The sequence below is a fragment of the Oncorhynchus masou genome, chromosome 31 (assembly GCF_036934945.1).
Source record: "Oncorhynchus masou masou isolate Uvic2021 chromosome 31, UVic_Omas_1.1, whole genome shotgun sequence".
Taxonomy (NCBI): Eukaryota; Metazoa; Chordata; class Actinopteri; order Salmoniformes; family Salmonidae; genus Oncorhynchus; species Oncorhynchus masou.
The window spans coordinates 18,844,729-18,863,001 of NC_088242.1; the positions used below are offsets into that span (position 1 = coordinate 18,844,729).

Here is an 18,273-nt window from a genome sequence, read left to right on the forward strand (position 1 = left end):
AGCAGGGTTGAGTAGAGTAGAAAAGTAGAATAAGTTAGGTGTCTGTGTAAGGTGTTTCTGTGAATCACTCTCTTGAACAACACAGCTGTTTGGCTGGTGAAACAGCTGAACAGCTGAGGATACAGGAGTTGGGTCTCACACACACACTTTCCGTCACTGATATGTGAGTGTTGTTTCTGACCAAGCCTTTGTGTGATGACGTCATGCGGACAGCTTTTGACTGGACAGGACCCACATGGGTTATTATACATATCCATTCATTCACGGATGTCGTTACAAAGCCTTTGTACGTGGTGATGTCATCATTTGACTGGACAGGGCATGTGGTTATTACACATGTATATCTTTGTTCGAGTCCCTATGTAGTGGGACACACATAGAGCAGTCTTTCCTAAGCTTTGATGATTTGAATCAGCTGTGTAGTGTTTGGGCAAAAACCTAAAGGTGCACCCCTTGATGTCTCCAGGACTGAGTTGGGGGATCAGAGAACAGGGTGCCATTTGGGACACAGTCCCTCTCTATCTAAGGTATTCATTTTCCGTTCACTCCACCAACCAATGACTCAGACAGGGACACAATACTCAGACGGGGAAACACTATTCCAGTAAACCACGACACAATCAGAAAGTGACAGGAAACCTGCTATTGTACTAGAGAGACCTGGGAAGTGTCCTAAATGGTACCCTATTCCCTACACAGTGCACTACAGATCTAGGACCAGGATAATCACTTTCAGCATTCCCTAAAAATGACAACTCCTGCATTGCTACACACAGGAGAGGTTACTGTTGACTCAACAGTAGAGTGAAACACTTTAGTTCAGGACAGAGAATAGAGAAGTTGACAGTCTGCTGGGTAGAAAGGAATGATGTCAGAAGGACCAACAATCCCCCACCTCATACAATGCATGCACGCGCTCACACACACACACACCACCTTATGAACAAACTGACTGACTATAAAATCATATGACCATCTCACTTCTTGAATCCTGGTACCGAAATCTCAGTATGAAACTGACATTGTTAATATTGAAAGTGCAACAAAACCTTTTACAGTAGGCCATCTCAAGTTTCTGCTATTCTAGATCTCACAGAGGCAGGGATGAATCAATAGAATAGAATAGTTTTTGAGGCCCATGGGGAGACCCACTGCCTCTTTCAGTGATTGAGAGAGGCAGTGAGCGCCATAGAAATAGAATGGAAATGTCCATTCCAACAATCATATTTCTAGGGTGATAGCATCAATGTCTTCCAGAGGAGATGTTCCAAGAGGAGACTCACCTTGTTGACCCGAGTCCCATACGTGACGATGACATCATAACCCGTGAGGATTCCATTGACCCTGTCCTGGGGCGGGTCCTTCCATCGGATCACCAGCAGTGACTCGTTTAGCATAACAGTCACGTTACGGGGGTAGACTGACGGTACTGGAGTTACAAAGGGAAGGAAAAGAGAGGGTCACACACTCAAATATGATCTTCAATCTTGGAATCTGTGATAATACTCAAATAGAGCTCACATACAACATACTTTTGCAAACATTGGCACATTCGCATTGATAAGAACACTGAAATGGTGATTAATGTGCACGGTCCTTCACGGTTACATCAACATTTTTATATAGGAGGTAATGAAACAAATACTAAATAATTTTCAATATGTCTCGTCGTCAAAGAAAATGACTGAGATGAGGCCACATTCGGGCCAACCACTTCTGATGTTTCCTACGGCATGGAAAGATTTCTGTCAGATCTGCAGACTAAAATATCCCCAACAGCGGCTTGAGTTTAGAGAGGAAGTCGGAAGCAGCCCCACCCGTACGCTATGAACTGCATGCTTTCTCCATGAGACCACTCCTGCTTTTGCTTCCTATGTGGCCTCTCAGGAAGATATGCAAAGATAATATCAGACATATTCTGGATGAGATGCACAAGTCACTAGGGAACCCCCTGTCATGCAAAATATAATATGTACCGTACTTCTAACGATTTCTGATCAATGAAATTAAACTGTTTTCTGAATACCTGATGGGATGAGGGGACAAGAAAACTAGCCCGGATCCAAACTGAATTGCTCTCTTTCGTGAAGTGAAACAACTGTGAAATGTAACAATTCAATTTGGATCCCCCCAGGATACAATGACACAACACATAGCCATGCATCTTATACAGAGGCAGGACCTAACACAGGATCTACAGAATTCAATACAGGCATGTGCGTATGATGTATGCAGTCTTAATAAGGCAAGGACCTGGACAGGCTGCTCCTGCGATCTATGCATTCTCTATGCATGAAAACATGACCGAAATCTCCAAACTGACCCATGGCCTGGCTGCAGTATAGCGGATCATGATGTGGTTGAAACATTGTCACCAATAATTCACATGGGAGCGTAGACTCCAGTGTACAGAGTCTATTTTCACCTTGTATTGAAAATGTATTGATGTCCAGCACCTTTTCAAAGACAATGGGTCTGTGTCCTAAATGGCACCCTATTCCCTACATTGTGCACTACTTTTTACCCGGGCCCATAGATGTTACCCACCTCCTTCTGTAGTGTTGCTCTGGACCCAGGTACTGACTGGTGAATGGCCAAGCTCGTTGCTACAGGAGACGCTCATGTTGTACCAGGTCATGGCCTGTAACCCCGGGACATCACTCTGGAACGGAGGAGCTGTAGTGTTGATTATCCTAGCCAGCCTGACCTCTCCTCTCCTTCGGCTCACCTCTTTCACCTTGAAGAGAGCACAGGGAAAAAATATAGGTTAGAAAAAGATATAGCCTACTGTAGACAGACATTTAGGACAGAATTTTCTAATAAAAAGATACATTTGTGCAAAAATATCACAGTGGTTTAGGAACCACACTGCTGACTCTGCTGACGTCAAAGTGAGGGGCATTGTACCTAACAAGCCATCAGCGAGTATCAAAGCCAAATAATATTTCCGAAACTGTGCTTTACCCACATGTTCAGGCTCTGGCCCAACTCATCGGTTTCTGGGACCAATCAAAATGCTTTGAATGTGTTCGCATTCTAGTAGTCATCAGATAGGAGATCAAATCCACACTCATAGTGGAGAAGAAATGTTAGAGCTTTTTTCCATCTTCGTAACATTGAAAAAATCTGAAATTTTCTGTACAAAAATGATGCAGAAAAGGTAATCCATTTCTTTGTCACTTCTAGATTAGACTACTGCAATGCTCTACTTTACAGCTACTCGGATAAAGCATTAAATAAACTTCAGTTAGTGCTAAATACGGCTGCTAGAATCTTGACTAGAACCCCCAAATTTTATCATATTACTCCAGTGCTAGCCTCTCTACACTGGCTTCCTGTTAAGGCTAGGGCTGATGTTTAGATTTTACTGCTAAACTACAAAGCATTACATGGGCTTGCTCCTACCTATCTCTCTGATTTGGTCCTGCCTTACATACCTACACATAGGCTACGGACACAAGACGCAGGCCTCCTTATTGTCCCTTGAATTTCTAAGCAAACAGCTGGAGGCAGGGCTTTCTCCTATAGAGCTCCATTTTTATGGAATGGTCTGCCTATCCATGAGAGAGATGCAAACTCGTCTCAACCTTTAAGTCTTTATTGAAGACTCATCTCTTCAGTATGTCCTATAATTGAGTGTATTCTGGCCCAGGGGTGTGAAGGTGAACGGAAAGGCACTGGAGCAATGAACCACCCTTGCTGTCTCTGCCTGGCAGGTTCCCCTCTCTCCACCGGGATTCTCTGCCTCTAACCCTATTACAGGGGCTGAGTCCCTGGCTTACTGGTGCTCTTCCATCCCATCCCTAGGAGGGGTGCATCACTTGAGTGGGTTGATTAACTGACGTGATCTTCAAGTCCGGGTTTGGCGCCCCCCTCGGGTTCGTGCCATAGGGGTGATCTTCGTGGGCTATACTCAGCCTTGTCTCAGGATGGTAAGTTGGTGGTTGAATATATCCCTCTAGTAGTGTGGGGGCTGTGCTTTGGAAAACTGGGTGTGGTTATATCCTGCCTGTTTGGCCCTGTCCAGGGGTATCGTCGGACAGGGCCACAATGTCTCCCAACCCCTCCTGTCTCAGCTTCCAGTATTTACGCTGCAAAGGTTTATGTGTCTTGGGGCTAGGGTCAGTCTGTTATATCTGGAGTATTTCTCCTGTCCTATCTGGTGAATGTAAGTATGCTCCCCCTAATTCTCTCTTTCTCCCTCTACCTCCCCTCCTGGCCCTGGGAGCATGCCTCAGGACTACCTGGCCTGATGACTCCTTGCTATCCCCAGTCCACCTGGTCGTGCTGCTTCTCCAGTTTCAACTGTTCTGCCTGCGGCTATGGAACCCTGACCTGTTCACCAGACATGCTACCTTGTCCCGGAACTGCTATTTCCAACTCTTTTTCTACTGCACCTGCTGTCTCTAACTCTGAATGCTCGGCTATGAAAAGCCAACTGACATTTACTCCTGAGGTGCTAAGCTGTTGCATCCTCTACAACCACTGTGATTATTATAATTATTTGACCTGGTTGGTCATCTATGAACGTTTGAACATCTTGGCCATGTTCTGTTATAATCTCCATCCGGCACAGCCAGAAGAGGACTGGCCACCCCTCAGAGCCTGGTTCCTCTCTAGGTTTCTTCCTAGGTTCCTGCCTTTCTAGGGAGTTTTTCCTAGCCACCATGCTTCTACATCTGCATTGCTTGTTGTTTGGGGTTTTAGGCTGGGTTTCTATATAGCACTTTGTGACATCAGCTAATGTAAAAAGGGCTTTAATTAATACATTTGATTGATTGATCGATTGATTGATGGTTAGAGGGCGTGGCGTTTGGCCGGAGCGATGCGGATGGGTAGCAAGGCTAGTCTCTCTGTGTCATCATACACCATCTAGGCAGAGAGTGTGGAGCTTTGCTTACCCTGATCTGGCAAGTAGTGAGTGGGGAGAATCCATCGTGTCCAGGGGTCCATCTCAGAACTAGTTTGTTAGATTCACGTTGTATCACTGTGACCTCAGAGACAGGAGCTGGAAGCACTGCAGACATACCAAACACAATTCATCATCACGAGAGAAGGGGAATAAAATCCACATAATCCCCATACAGTAATAAATACAGCCAAAACAGCAATCCATAAATTAACAAATAAAACTGAAAAACACCAGAGCAGCGACCTAACACCGTGGCTGCCTCACCAGGAAGCACCGTGGCTGCCTTACCAAGAAGCACCGTGGCTGCCTCACCAAGAAGCACCATGGCTGCCTCACCAAGAAGCACCGTGTCTGCCTCACTAAGAAGCACCGTGGCTGCCTCACCAAGAAGCACCGTGGCTGCCTCACCAAGAAGCACCGTGGCTGCCTCACCAAGAAGCACCGTGGCTGCCTCGCCAAGAAGCACCGTGGCTGCCTCGCCAAGAAGCACCGTGGCTGCCTCACCAAGAAGCACCGTGGCTGCCTCACCAAGAAGCACCGTGGCTGCCTCACCAAGAAGCACCGTGGCTGCCTCACCAAGAAGCACCGTGGCTGCCTCACCAAGAAGCACTGTGGCTGCCTCACCAAGAAGCACCGTGGCTGCCTCACCAGGAAGCACCGTGGCTGCCTCACCAAGAAACACCGTGGCTGCCTCACCAAGAAGCACCGTGGCTGCCTCACCAAGAAGCACCGTGGCTGCCTCACCAAGAAGCACCGTGGCTGCCTCACCAAGAAGCACCGTGTCTGCCACACTAAGAAGCACCGTGGCTGCCTCACCAAGAAGCACCGTGGCTGCCTCACCAAGAAGCACTGTGGCTGCCTCACCAAGAAGCACCGTGGCTGCCTCACCAAGAAGCACCGTGGCTGCCTTACCAGGAAGCACCGTGGCTGCCTCACCAAGAAACACCGTGGTTGCCTCACCAAGAAGCACCGTGGCTGCCTCACCAGGAAGCACCGTGGCTGCCTTACCAGGAAGCACTGTGGCTGCCTCACCAAGAAGCACCGTGGCTGCCTCACCAAGAAGCACTGTGGCTGCCTCAGAGACAGGAGCTGGAAGCACTGCAGACATACCAAACACAATTCATCATCACGAGAGAAGGGGAATAAAATCCACATAATCCCCATACAGTAATAAATACAACCAAAACAGCAATCCACCGTGGCTGCCTCACCAAGAAGCACAGTGGCTGCCTTACCAGGAAGCACCGTGGCTGCCTCACCAAGAAGCACCGTGGCTGCCTTACCAGGAAGCACCGTGGCTGCCTCACCAAGAAGCACCGTGGCTGCCTTACCAGGAAGCACCGTGGCTGCCTCACCAGGAAGCACCGTGGCTGCCTCACCAAGAAGCACCGTGGCTGCCTCACCAAGAAGCACCGTGGCTGCCTCACCAAGAAGCACCGTGGCTGCCTTACCAGGAAGCACCGTGGCTGCCTCACCAAGAAACACCGTGGCTGCCTCACCAAGAAGCACCGTGGCTGCCTTACCAGGAAGCACCGTGGCTGCCTCACCAGGAAGCACCGTGGCTGCCTCACCAAGAAGCACCGTGGTTGCCTCACCAAGAAGCACCGTGGCTGCCTCACCAAGAAGCACCGTGGCTGCCTCACCAAGAAGCACCGTGGCTGCCTCACCAAGAAGCACTGTGGCTGCCTCACCAAGAAGCACCGTGTCTGCCTCACCAAGAAGCACCGTGGCTGCCTCACCAAGAAGCATCGTGGCTGCCTCACCAAGAAGCACCGTGGCTGCCTCACCAAGAAGCACCGTGGCTGCCTCACCAAGAAGCACCATGGCTGCCTCACCAAGAAGCACCGTGGCTGCCTCACCAAGGAGCACCGTGGCTGCCTCACCAAGAAGCACCGTGGCTGCCTCACCAAGAAGCACTGTGGCTGCCTCACCAAGAAGCACCGTGTCTGCCTCACCAAGAAGCACCGTGGCTGCCTCACCAAGAAGCATCGTGGCTGCCTCACCAAGAAGCACCGTGCCTGCCTCACCAGGAAGCACCGTGGCTGCCTCACCAAGGAGCATCGTGGCTGTCTCACCAAGAAGCACCGTGGCTGCCTCACCAAGGAGCACCGTGGCTGTCTCACCAAGAAGCACAGTGGCTGCCTCACCAAGAAGCACCGTGGCTGCCTTACTGGGCACCACACACTGAGATTTAGGGCACTATTACTACTCAGACAGCCTGAATGTGCACTCAAAAAGATCAAAGCCCATTTTCACAAAGTGCTAATCTAGGATGATCTCCCCTGTCAATGTTATCTTATTCAAACAGTTCAAAGTGTGGGAGGAGACTTTGGAGTCCACATTACCTTTAATGTTGACGTTAGCTTCCCTGGAAGTAGTGACACCTTTCTGGTTGTGGGCCTCACAGCTGAACTGGGTGTACTTGTCCACACCTACAGACAAAAACATAACACAGCAGAACATGTTAACAGAATTGTACAGAAGGACAAGGTAATGGAACATGTTTTATAATGATAACGCTTCCAGTGTAAAGTTGAACTTTGTGTATAACCAAATAAAAGTATGGTGGAGTAGTTTCAGTTCAACTTTGTGAACTCAACCGATGAAATATTTCAATTGAAACTTTTACAAACATTATCATTATCATTATAAAACATGTTCCATTACCATTACCTTGTACTGTATTTGTCATGGGCATACAGTACAGTAACTACTGAAATGCAATAGAAAGTAAGTCAAGGTCTTGATAACGTTCATGCCTCTACCAACTACCACACAAACAGAACCCAACTGTCATGTTGTGTCAGCCGCAAAATGAACATGTCCAAACAATGTGATACAAGCCAACTAAAGCCACTTTTTAATTTCATTCCCTTCCTGTTACCGCCTGAAAGTGAATGTTACTAATAATAGTTGACCATTAGCAGAATACAGGACTACATGTACTGTAGTGGGTAAAGTGTTAGACCATGAAAAAGATGATGAGATGAGAGCTGTGTCAGCTTGACAGGGAGAAGAGCTTTACTCCTGAGTAGGCCTAAAGAGAATTATTGACGTGAGTGGTTTGAGTGGTTTGCTGTGAGTGTGAGATTTAAACGCTGTAAACCACACCCATCCTTGAATCATCCTTGACAAAACATAGGCCTAGTGTTAGGTTAGATAATGGCAGTACCTCAACAATAAACTAAACTTTTGAATCTTTCCACTTTGCAACCGCTTCTGCTCTACTAAAGTCCCGACTGGACCAATGGCGTCTCGCTCAATGCCTGGGTTCTTTCTCCTGGCTACCACCACACAGGAGCAGTGTTTAAACCCTGCATCTGCCCAGCGTAGGCCTGCTCCAAATAATGTCCCTTTTGTGCTGTTGTTTTTTTCTACACAGTCCAGTGTTTCATGCTTGGAAACCTTTTCCACAACAATGCACTGCTTGCTCTGCCTCCAAGCTCAGAAAACATTCCACAATTCATTGCTTGCTCTGCCTCCAAGCTCAGAAACCATTCCACAATTCATTGCTTGCTCTGCCTCCAAGCTCAGAAACCATTCCACAATTCATTGCTTGCTCTGCCTCCAAGCTCAGAAACCATTCCACAATTCATTGCTTGCTCTGCCTCCAAGCTCAGAAACCATTCCACAATTCATTGCTTGCTCTGCCTCCAAGCTCAGAAACCATTCCACAATTCATTGCTTGCTCTGCCTCCAAGCTCAGAAACCATTCCACAATTAACTGCTTGCTCTGCCTCCAAGCTCAGAAACCATTCCACAATTCATTGCTTGCTCTGCCTCCAAGCTCAGAAACCATTCCACAATGCACTGCTTGCTCTGCCTCCAAGCTCAGAAACCATTCCACAATTAACTGCTTGCTCTGCCTCCAAGCTCAGAAACCATTCCACAATTAACTGCTTGCTCTGCCTCCAAGCTCAGAAACCATTCCACAATTCACTGCTTGCTCTGCCCACGAGAGCTGACTGGAACTGGAACTATTGTTTTCATTCTTCTGAATATCTAATTAATCTGTTTTGTAGTGTACCCTCAGTGTGATTCTACATTAGCCTTTACCAATTGAAACTTCTACCACCACCTTACAACATACTTTTAGACTGCTGAAGCAAGTACACACATTTTTCTTCAGGACATTCACCTTTTCTAGTTTTGTTTACTTTCCTCTGAATATCTAATAAGCCTGTTGTCTTGGTGAGGAGTAGAAACATGATGTGCAGAGTATTATGGGTAATGTACATTCTTAGAAAAAAGGGTTCCAAAAGGGTTCTTCTCCTATGGGGACAGCCAAAGAACCCTTTAGGTTCTAAGAGTGTAGTACATAATGCCACATCTGTTTCGTCAGGGTATGGAGCCTCTCACTCAGTTGTCCGGGCAGTCAAATATTGACATTTTAAACCAGAGTGTTTCAAAAGTACAGAAGCTTACCTCCTAAGTCCAGTATACGGTCTATATACAGTGCCTTGCGAAAGTATTCGGCCCCCTTGAACTTTGCGACCTTTTGCCACATTTCAGGCTTCAAACATAAAGATATAAAACTGTATTTTTTTGTGAAGAATCAACAACAAGTGGGACACAATCATGAAGTGGAACGACATTTATTGGATATTTCAAACTTTTTTAACAATTCAAAAACTGAAAAATTGGGTGTGCAAAATTATTCAGCCCCCTTAAGTTAATAATTTGTAGCGCCACCTTTTGCTGCGATTACAGCTGTAAGTCGCTTGGGGTATGTCTCTATCAGTTTTGCACATCGAGAGACTGAATTTTTTTCCCATTCCTCCTTGCAAAACAGCTCGAGCTCAGTGAGGTTGGATGGGGAGCATTTGTGAACAGCAGTTTTCAGTTCTTTCCACAGATTCTCGATTGGATTCAGGTCTGGACTTTGACTTGGCCATTCTAACACCTGGATATGTTTATTTTTGAACCATTCCATTGTAGATTTTGCTTTATGTTTTGGATCATTGTCTTGTTGGAAGACAAATCTCCGTCCCAGTCTCAGGTCTTTTGCAGACTCCATCAGGTTTTCTTCCAGAATGGTCCTGTATTTGGCTCCATCCATCTTCCCATCAATTTTAACCATCTTCCCTCTCCCTGCTGAAGAAAAGCAGGCCCAAACCATGATGCTGCCACCACCATGTTTGACAGTGGGGATGGTGTGGTGAGGGTGATGAGCTGTGTTGCTTTTACGCCAAACATAACGTTTTGCATTGTTGCCAAAAAGTTCAATTTTGGTTTCATCTGACCAGAGCACCTTCTTCCACATGTTTGGTGTGTCTCCCAGATGGCTTGTGGCAAACTTTAAACAACACTTTTTATGGATATCTTTAAGAAATGGCTTTCTTCTTGCCACTCTTCCATAAAGGCCAGATTTGTGCAATATACGACTGATTGTTGTCCTATGGACAGAGTCTCCCACCTCAGCTGTAGATCTCTGCAGTTCATCCAGAGTGATCATGGGCCTCTTGGCTGCATCTCTGATCAGTCTTCTCCTTGTATGAGCTGAAAGTTTAGAGGGACGGCCAGGTCTTGGTAGATTTGCAGTGGTCTGATACTCCTTCCATTTCAATATTATCGCTTACACAGTGCTCCTTGGGATGTTTAAAGCTTGGGAAATCTTTTTGTATCCAAATCCGGCTTTAAACTTCTTCACAACAGTATCTCGGACCTGCCTGGTGTGTTCCTTGTTCTTCATGATGTTCTCTGCGCTTTTAACGGACCTCTGAGACTATCACAGTGCAGGTGCATTTATACGGAGACTTGATTACACACAGGTGGATTGTATTTATCATCATTAGTCATTTAGGTCAACATTGGATCATTCAGAGATCCTCACTGAACTTCTGGAGAGAGTTTGCTGCACTGAAAGTAAAGGGGCTGAATAATTTTGCACGCCCAATTTTTCAGTTTTTGATTTGTTGAAAAAGTTTGAAATATCCAATAAATGTCATTCCACTTCATGATTGTGTCCCACTTGTTGTTGATTCTTCACAAAAAAATACAGTTTTATATCTTTATGTTTGAAGCCTGAAATGTGGCAAAAGGTCGCAAAGTTCAAGGGGGCCGAATACTTTCGCAAGGCACTGTAAATTAGAGGTCGACCGATTTTTCAACGCCGATACCGATACCGATTATTGGAGGACCAAAAAAGCCGATACCAATTAATCGGCCAATTTTTTTGTAATAATGACAATTACAACAATACTGAATTAACACTTATTTTAACTTAATATAAAACATCAATAAAATCAATTTAGCCTCAAATAAATAATGAAACATGTTCAATTTGGTTTAAATAATGCTGGAGAAGAAAGTAATATGTGCCATGTAAAAAAGCTAACGTTTAAGTTCCTTGCTCAGAACATGAGAACATATGAAAGTTGGTGGTTCCTTTTAACATGAGACTTCAATATTCCAAGGTAAGAGGTTTTAGGTTGTAGTTAATATAGTATTTATAGGACTATTTCTCTCTATACCATTTGTATTTGATATACCTTTGACTATTGGATGTTCTTATAGGCACTATAGTATTTCCAGTGTAACAGTATAGCTTCCGTCCCCCTCCTCACCCCTACCTGGGCTCGAACCAGGAACACTTGCCTAGTTAAATAAAAGATTTGTATTTTTTTATAATCGAAAATCGGCGCCCAAAAATACCGATATCCGATTGTTATGAAAACTTGAAATCGGCCCTAATTAATCGGCCATTGAGATTAATCGATCGACCTCTAATATAAATACCTACAAATCTTTTATAAACTAAAACCTTATGCTTTGGTAAAACTATGATCAAAGTTTTGACATCTCTCAAAGTCTCACGATCTCTCTCATTTTCACTCAGAGTTACTAAATACTTCCAGCAGGGTTGAAGTTCTTCAAACAGACAAATAAACTAACCTCTCATTACAAACTGAGATAGGCTGTAGAGAAGCCAGTGAATGGTCACAGAGAGGGAGAGGGAGAGAGAGAGAGAGGTAGAGAGAGAGTGAGAGAGAGTGGTAGAGAGAGAGAGAGATAAAGACAGAGAGTAAAAAGAGGGAGATTGAGCGAGAGAGTGAAAGAGAGAGAGAGAGTGAAAGAGAAAGCTTAAGAGAAAGAAAGAGAGCACGAGAGTGAAAGAGAGAGTGAAAGCGAGAGAGAAAGTAAGAGAGAGAGAGAGAGTTACTCAGTTTATGATACTGGTTTTATAGAGCAGGAAAGCCTTTTTTGGCAAACCAAGGTTTGTCTATTTCAGGCAACAGCGAAAAGAGCCAAATCTAGTAAATAACAGCCAACGACTGCGTCCAGCTTCCCTTTCTATATAGTGCATTAACGTTGACCAGAGTTCTATGTCCCAACAGTAAGTCACTATAAAGGGAATAGGGTGCCATGTTAACAGCGTCTTTCAGAGGGCCTTCCAACTCACAGATCATTCAATGAATACTACAGAGTCTAAATAAAAAGACAACACACAAAGCAAAGGTCAGACACTTGCTCTTCACACCGACACCATTTATTGGTGGCTGTCCTAGACAACTCTTGCAGCCCAAAACGGAATCTCTTGAGACTTGCAAGTGACCAATTCCAACGAAAAGGCTAACAACATTGAAACTGGTTTAGTGGATTACAGTAAATGCATAAAGAGAGTGAGTGGGTGCAGTGAGCTGAAACTGGGTTGAAATACTATTTAAAAGAGTGCCAAATGGGCAGGGATTTGCACTTTTGCGACTATTCTATTGGTTCGATTAGGTCAGGCAACCTCAATCAAGCCTAGATGTATGATCTCTCTATAACCAGCGAGCCAAATGTATGATCTCTCTGTAACTAGCCCTGGAAGTATTGCATTGCGGTTCCAAGTCCAACAAACAGTGTGTAATTATCAGGTTTGGCAAGGTTCCATTCTATTTCTATGGTTCCATTCTACCAGGCTTTCACTGCTGAACTGACCTGGTTGCGGAACAACCTCATATAACCCAGTATGCGTCCCAAATGGCATTATATTCTCTATATAGTGCAGTGCACTACTTTTGACCAGGTTCAATTGGGCTGTAGTCAAAAGGAGTACACTTGGGGACACACACCTCTGCCCCAATGCCTTTTTCCATTTTCAACTAAAGTAGAATCTAAAATCTTTGAATACACTGTAACACATTTGTTCCCTTTGTGCTCTGAGAAGATTGTGGGCATGTAATGTAGTCATGATCTGACCCTGTACTGTGCCTCTGGGGACTAGGTTTGTAAATCATTATGTAACATGTATTTTTCTGGGAGAAAACAGTGGCTAACTGGACTTTAATATACAGAAAGGAAAATGGTCAGAACTTGAGGGAGAAAAGGCTACCTGTAACAACAGTAGGCTACCACCCCAGTAACAAAAGCTGAACAGGCCCAATCAGAATCGAGTCAGAAAAGGGAAGGAAACTGCTCAGTGTTAGTTGGAGGAAAGGCTACCCGGAACATCCAGAGACATGGATGTAAGTAAACCCTGCCAGCCTGCAGCCAGGCAGTCCCCAGCCAGCTCCCCTTTCCAGTCCCTGCCTGTAAAGCAGAGCGGGGGTGGTGGTCCATCCCGTGAATGAGGCCTTTGTCCAGGGAGCCATCCCCCGATCTGTCCATCTTCCCTACAACCCCCATCACACACACACACACACACACACACACACACACACACACACACACACACACACACACACACACACACACACACACACACACACACACACACACACACACACACACACACACACACACACACACAGCATATGCTGGAAAAAACACAACTTTGGCCTCTAACCCTCCACCCTTCACCTCCCAGCCAGTAGCACTACAACTCACCACTGTGTCTGGACTACTAAAGGCTCTACAACTCACCACCGTTTTTGGACTACTACAGGCTCTACAACTCACCACTGTGTCTGGACTACTACAGGCTCTACAACTCACCACTGTGTCTGGACTACTAATGGCTCTACAACTCACCACTGTGTTTGGACTACTACAGGCTCTACAACTCACCACTGTGTCTGGACTACCAAAGGCTCTACAACTCACCACTGTGTTTGGACTACTACAGGCTCTACAACTCTCCACTGTGTCTGGACTACTACAGGCTCTACAATTCACCACTGTGTCTGGACTACTAAAGGCTCTACAACTCACCACTGTGTCTGGACTACTACAGGCTCTACAACTCTCCACTGTGTCTGGACTACTACAGGCTCTACAACTCACCACTGTGTCTGGACTACTAAAGGCTCTACAACTCACCACTGTGATTGGACTACTACAGGCTCTACAACTCACCACTGTGTCTGGACTACTACAGGCTCTACAACTCACCACTGTGTCTGGACTACTAAAGGCTCTACAACTCACCACTGTGTCTGGACAACTGGTGACATAAATGTAAAGTTGTGTATCGTGTGCGTAGCAGTGAAAATCAATGCAGTGCCAAACACAACTTTGGCCTCTAACCCTCCACCCTTCACCTCCCAGCCAGTAGCACTACAACTCACCACTGTGTCTGGACTACTAAAGGCTCTACAACTCACCACCGTTTTTGGACTACTACAGGCTCTACAACTCACCACTGTGTCTGGACTACTACAGGCTCTACAACTCACCACTGTGTCTGGACTACTACAGGCTCTACAATTCACCACTGTGTCTGGACTACTAAAGGCTCTACAACTCACCACTGTGTCTGGACTACTAAAGGCTCTACAACTCTCCACTGTGTCTGGACTACTACAGGCTCTACAACTCACCACTGTGTCTGGACTACTAAAGGCTCTACAACTCACCACTGTGATTGGACTACTACAGGCTCTACAACTCACCACTGTGTCTGGACTACTACAGGCTCTACAACTCACCACTGTGTCTGGACTACTAAAGGCTCTACAACTCACCACTGTGTCTGGACAACTGGTGACATAAATGTAAAGTTGTGTATCGTGTGCGTAGCAGTGAAAATCAATGCAGTGCTTTTTGATATCACTACCAAGGGGAAAATTATATATATATGTATATATAAACTGAACAGTACCGGACCCAAATCAAACCACAGAGCTCAAAAGATTCATTAATTATTTTAACCCCTTTTTCATGGAATCCAATTGGCAGTTACAGTCTTGTCCCATCGCTGCAACTCCCGTACGGACTCGGGAGAGGCGAAGGTGGAGAGCCGTGCGTCCTCCAAAACATAACACAGCCGAGCCGCACTGCTTCTTGACACAATTCCCGCTTAACCTTTTAAGCCAGCCGCACCAATGTGTCGGAGAAAACACTGTACACCTGACAACCGTGTCAGCGTGCACTGCACCCAACCCGCCACTGGAGTCGCAAGAGCACGATGGGACAAGAACATCCCTGCCAGCCAAACCCTCCCCTAACCCAGACGACGCTGGGACAATTATGAGCCACCCCACAGGTCTCCCGGTCGCGGCCAACTGAGACAGAGCCTGGACTCAAACCAGGATCTCTAGGGGCACAGCTAGCCCTGTGATGCAGTGCTTTAGACCACTGCACCACTCGGGAGGCCCTAGATTCATAAATTCAATGGAAAATATATGTAAGGATAAAATATAATTAAATATGGGGGATTGGAAACAATGTTCCCACCAAACAATTTGATAGAACCCACATTCTATATGCAATATTAAAGCTGTTCTATCCCCCCCCCCCCCCCCCAAAAATAAATAAATAAATAAGGAATGCTTGGCCCCAGGTCACCAAGTAAATTAACTGCTGTAAATTGAGCCAATAGAGCCAATGTTATGTTTTCACATTGAAGACAGGTGTTTGTCTGTGGGAGAACCTAATGGAGGCAGGTAACTTCAAGTTTTATGCTCACAACACTGCTCAGCTTCAAGATATGTATTACTAATGAATCATTAAGGCCCCTTTAGGTGTTTTGGAGCGTTTCAAAGGTGCAGTCCCCACTCTGTCAGTCCAGGATTCAAACTATAACTCATTTAGCAAATCTCCAGGCCAAAATGTTGTAGCCCTACTCAGTTTTGACCAGTGGTGGGAAAAGTACCCATAAGTACCCATACAAAGTACTCATACTTGAGTAAAAGTAAAGATACCTTCATAGAAAATGACACCCAGTAATTCTACAGACAGACAGACAGCCAGACAGACAGACAGGCAGACAGACACATTGTTAAAGCATGAGTGGAACGAATTGCAAAAATCTCTGAAGTTGGAAACATCTGCTATCTGAGCAGCTAACCGATTGCTGCAGCTGTACATAGTCCATCGGTAAATAGCCCACCCAATTTACCTACCTCATCCCCATACTGTTTTTATTTCTTTACTTTTCTGCTCTTTTGCACACCAGTATCTCTACCTGTACATGACCATCTGGTCATTTATCACTCCAGTGTTATTCTGCTAAATTGTAACTATTCGCTCCTATGGCCTATTTATTGCCTACCTCCTCAAGCCTTTTGCACACAATGTATATAGATTATTTTTTTCTACTATGTTATTGACTTGTTTATTGTTTACTCCATGTGTAACTCTGTGTTGTTGTCTGTTCATACTGCTATGCTTTATCTTGGCCAGGTCGCAGTTGCAAATGAGAACTTGTTCTCAACTAGCCTAACTGGTTAAATAAAGGTACAATTAAAAAAATATATATTAAAAAGCTATTCAGCACTGTAACCCAGGGGGACCACAGTTACAGTGAACATGGTGATACATCTCTCTGTGGTAGCAGGACAGAAAGGGAGAAAGTGGGATAGGGCAGAGAGAGAGAGAGAGAGAGAGAGAGAGAGACGAGACAGGGACTGTAAGAGACACAGTGAGAGACAAAAAGAGAGAGGAAAATGGAGAGAAGCGGGAGAGAGAAATGGATGGAGGGAAAGAGAGAAAGGGAGAGACAGATGCTGAGACTGTAGAAAGACAGATTGACATCACAGTATTCAGACCTCTAACACTTCTCTGCTACAGCTGAGTAGGACACAGCTCTGCACATTTTACACTGATAAACACACAAACACTGACACAAATGTCCTTTACCATTGCTTATGAATAACTAACCAAAAGACTGCCTGGACATTCAGCGATATGAGGAAACTGTATTCCCTCCATAAACCACGACACAAGTTCTTCTTGGTCCTCATACTCTCTTTTGGTCTTACTTCCTCTCTCTATCTCAGTCTTACTTTCTCTTTATCTCTCTCTCTCTCTGTCTCTATCTCTTTATCCCAGTCTCTCTCTCTCTCTCTCTCTCACCATTCCGGTCGCTCTCTCTCTTACATGAAACAATTCATTTTAATGAAATATCAAGGTAATTTAATTCAGATAAGGGGATTTTTTTTAAATCGTAATAATATGCACACAGAACAAAACATTTCCCTTAAGAGACCTATGCACACATTTTCTTTAGGACCTAGGAGATTTTGTATGCCAGAAAACCCAACTCAACATTGCAAAATGCAACATGACCTACAGTACATTTGTGGTGTTATAAAGGAGAGATTCAGGTGAGCCGCTAAGATCCCTATTCAATATACGTCTGTGATTTAGCCAATGACCTGAATTCAAAGTTTAGCAAAATGGGCAAAGCCCGGTGTGGAATTCCACTTTTTTTTATTTTAAGAGGTTTTCTAGGTCTTATGAGAGAGGCTAAGGGTGTCTCCAAAATGGCACCATATTCCCTATGTAGTGCACCACTTTAGCCCAGAGGCTCTGGTCAAAGGTAGTGCACTTGATAGGGAATAGGGTGCCATTTGGGATGCAATCTAAGATGATGGAGCAATAGAACAAGCCAATACACCTCCAGACTCTTTGTGAAACCCAGAAAGAGGTACTGAGATAGTATTGGCAGCCAGTTCAATACTTCATATGAAAGCAAGAGATTGTATGTGGATATGTGCATGTGTGTAGATGCATATGTGTGTGTGTGTATGTGCATATGTGTGCATGTGTGTGTATGTGCATATCTGCATGTATGTGCATATGTGTGTGTGTGTGTGCATATGTGTGTGCATGTATACGCACGTGCGTGTGCTCATCTGTTCATGAGCCTGTGCATGTGCTCGCATGTGTGTGTGCGTGCATGTATGTGTCTCTCTCACCTGGTACAGTGTAGTTGCTGGGGGAGGAGGTCATGTACCCTATCACACGCACTCCGTTGCGTAGCCAGTGGATCCTGATAGGATTCGGGGGACCCACCGCTTCACACGACAGGTTAAAGGGGCTGTTACGAGTTACGTTCTTGTCATCAGGCTGTCTGGTGAATGTTGGTAGACCTAAAAACACACACAGACAAACAGAGTACATGTTTGAGATCGACTACATTGCAGTCAGGCTGTGCAGAATCACCTTACATTGCAAACAACTACTTATTATGATCAAGATCAGTGATTCTACGC

The 18,273-nt window shown here is 45.2% G+C and overlaps 1 protein-coding gene across 2 annotated transcripts in view; it reads right to left on the reverse strand.

Annotated features, from left to right (window-relative positions):
- Positions 1 to 18,273, reverse strand: part of mertka (c-mer proto-oncogene tyrosine kinase a) — a 42,542-nt gene that overhangs the window by 16,742 nt on the left and 7,527 nt on the right. For both annotated transcript variants that reach the window (XM_064950262.1, XM_064950261.1), the window contains exons 5-9: positions 17,977 to 18,150; positions 7,258 to 7,344; positions 4,902 to 5,017; positions 2,548 to 2,737; positions 1,284 to 1,429 (exon numbers count right to left, since the gene is read on the reverse strand). In XM_064950262.1, the coding sequence (XP_064806334.1) occupies positions 1,284 to 1,429; positions 2,548 to 2,737; positions 4,902 to 5,017; positions 7,258 to 7,344; positions 17,977 to 18,150 (713 nt within the window). The remainder of the gene's footprint in view (positions 1 to 1,283; positions 1,430 to 2,547; positions 2,738 to 4,901; positions 5,018 to 7,257; positions 7,345 to 17,976; positions 18,151 to 18,273) is intronic.